The sequence below is a fragment of the Sinocyclocheilus grahami genome, unplaced genomic scaffold, assembly GCF_001515645.1.
Source record: "Sinocyclocheilus grahami isolate Dianchi unplaced genomic scaffold, SAMN03320097.WGS_v1.1 scaffold11364.1, whole genome shotgun sequence".
Taxonomy (NCBI): domain Eukaryota; kingdom Metazoa; phylum Chordata; class Actinopteri; order Cypriniformes; family Cyprinidae; genus Sinocyclocheilus; species Sinocyclocheilus grahami.
Genome location: NW_015513793.1, coordinates 1 through 548, shown reverse-complemented (window position 1 = coordinate 548; position 548 = coordinate 1). Strand labels below are relative to the sequence as shown.

The window sequence follows — 548 nt, the reverse complement described above, 5'->3', positions numbered from 1 at the left end:
CAGTCATAAGTAGGGGAACATGTCATGACTGGAATATCGTAAATCGTGCACTGTCACATAATTGCATGCATGACTAATCTAGGTCAAATACAGCACCATTTCTTGTTGAACAAACAGCCAGCCAAACATCTTTTGAGATTTCATAACAACTAAATATGCAAATTATAGGCCTAACCTTAAAAAAATTATCTTACCCCAGTTTGACTGTAGTGGTCCAAGATGGAGGGGAGCATGGGAAGTATTAATGTGAAACCCAGCAAGTCAAGCAGCAGTGCCAAGAAAACCACCCTGATGACTCTGGAGGAGCGCACATCCTCAGATGTAGTTGTGTCACCTGCCATTTCTCCACTCCAGTGACCCAAAGTTGTTCTTTACTGCTGAGGACTCTTAACACATCTCCTGTGGTTACTGAACTGAATCACTGAACAAAAAACAAAACAGCAAAGTGAGCAACAGTATGTAGTCCTTAAAACTCCAGTACCAAAAGTGCACTGGTATGGTAAAGTTTTTTTGGACATGGTACCATACTGTGTATTTGCACCATGGTA

General features: G+C 41.2%; 1 protein-coding gene across 1 annotated transcript in view; it reads right to left on the bottom strand.

The window, feature by feature from the left end:
* LOC107578660 (major facilitator superfamily domain-containing protein 10-like) overlaps positions 1–507 on the bottom strand; it is a gene marked incomplete at its 3' end in the record, with an annotated part of 22,448 nt that extends 21,941 nt beyond the window's left edge. Inside the window, exon 1 of the mRNA XM_016264596.1 lies at positions 195–507. Within this exon, the coding sequence (XP_016120082.1) occupies positions 195–341 (147 nt within the window). The remainder of the gene's footprint in view (positions 1–194) is intronic.
* Positions 508–548: the final 41 nt, after the last annotated feature.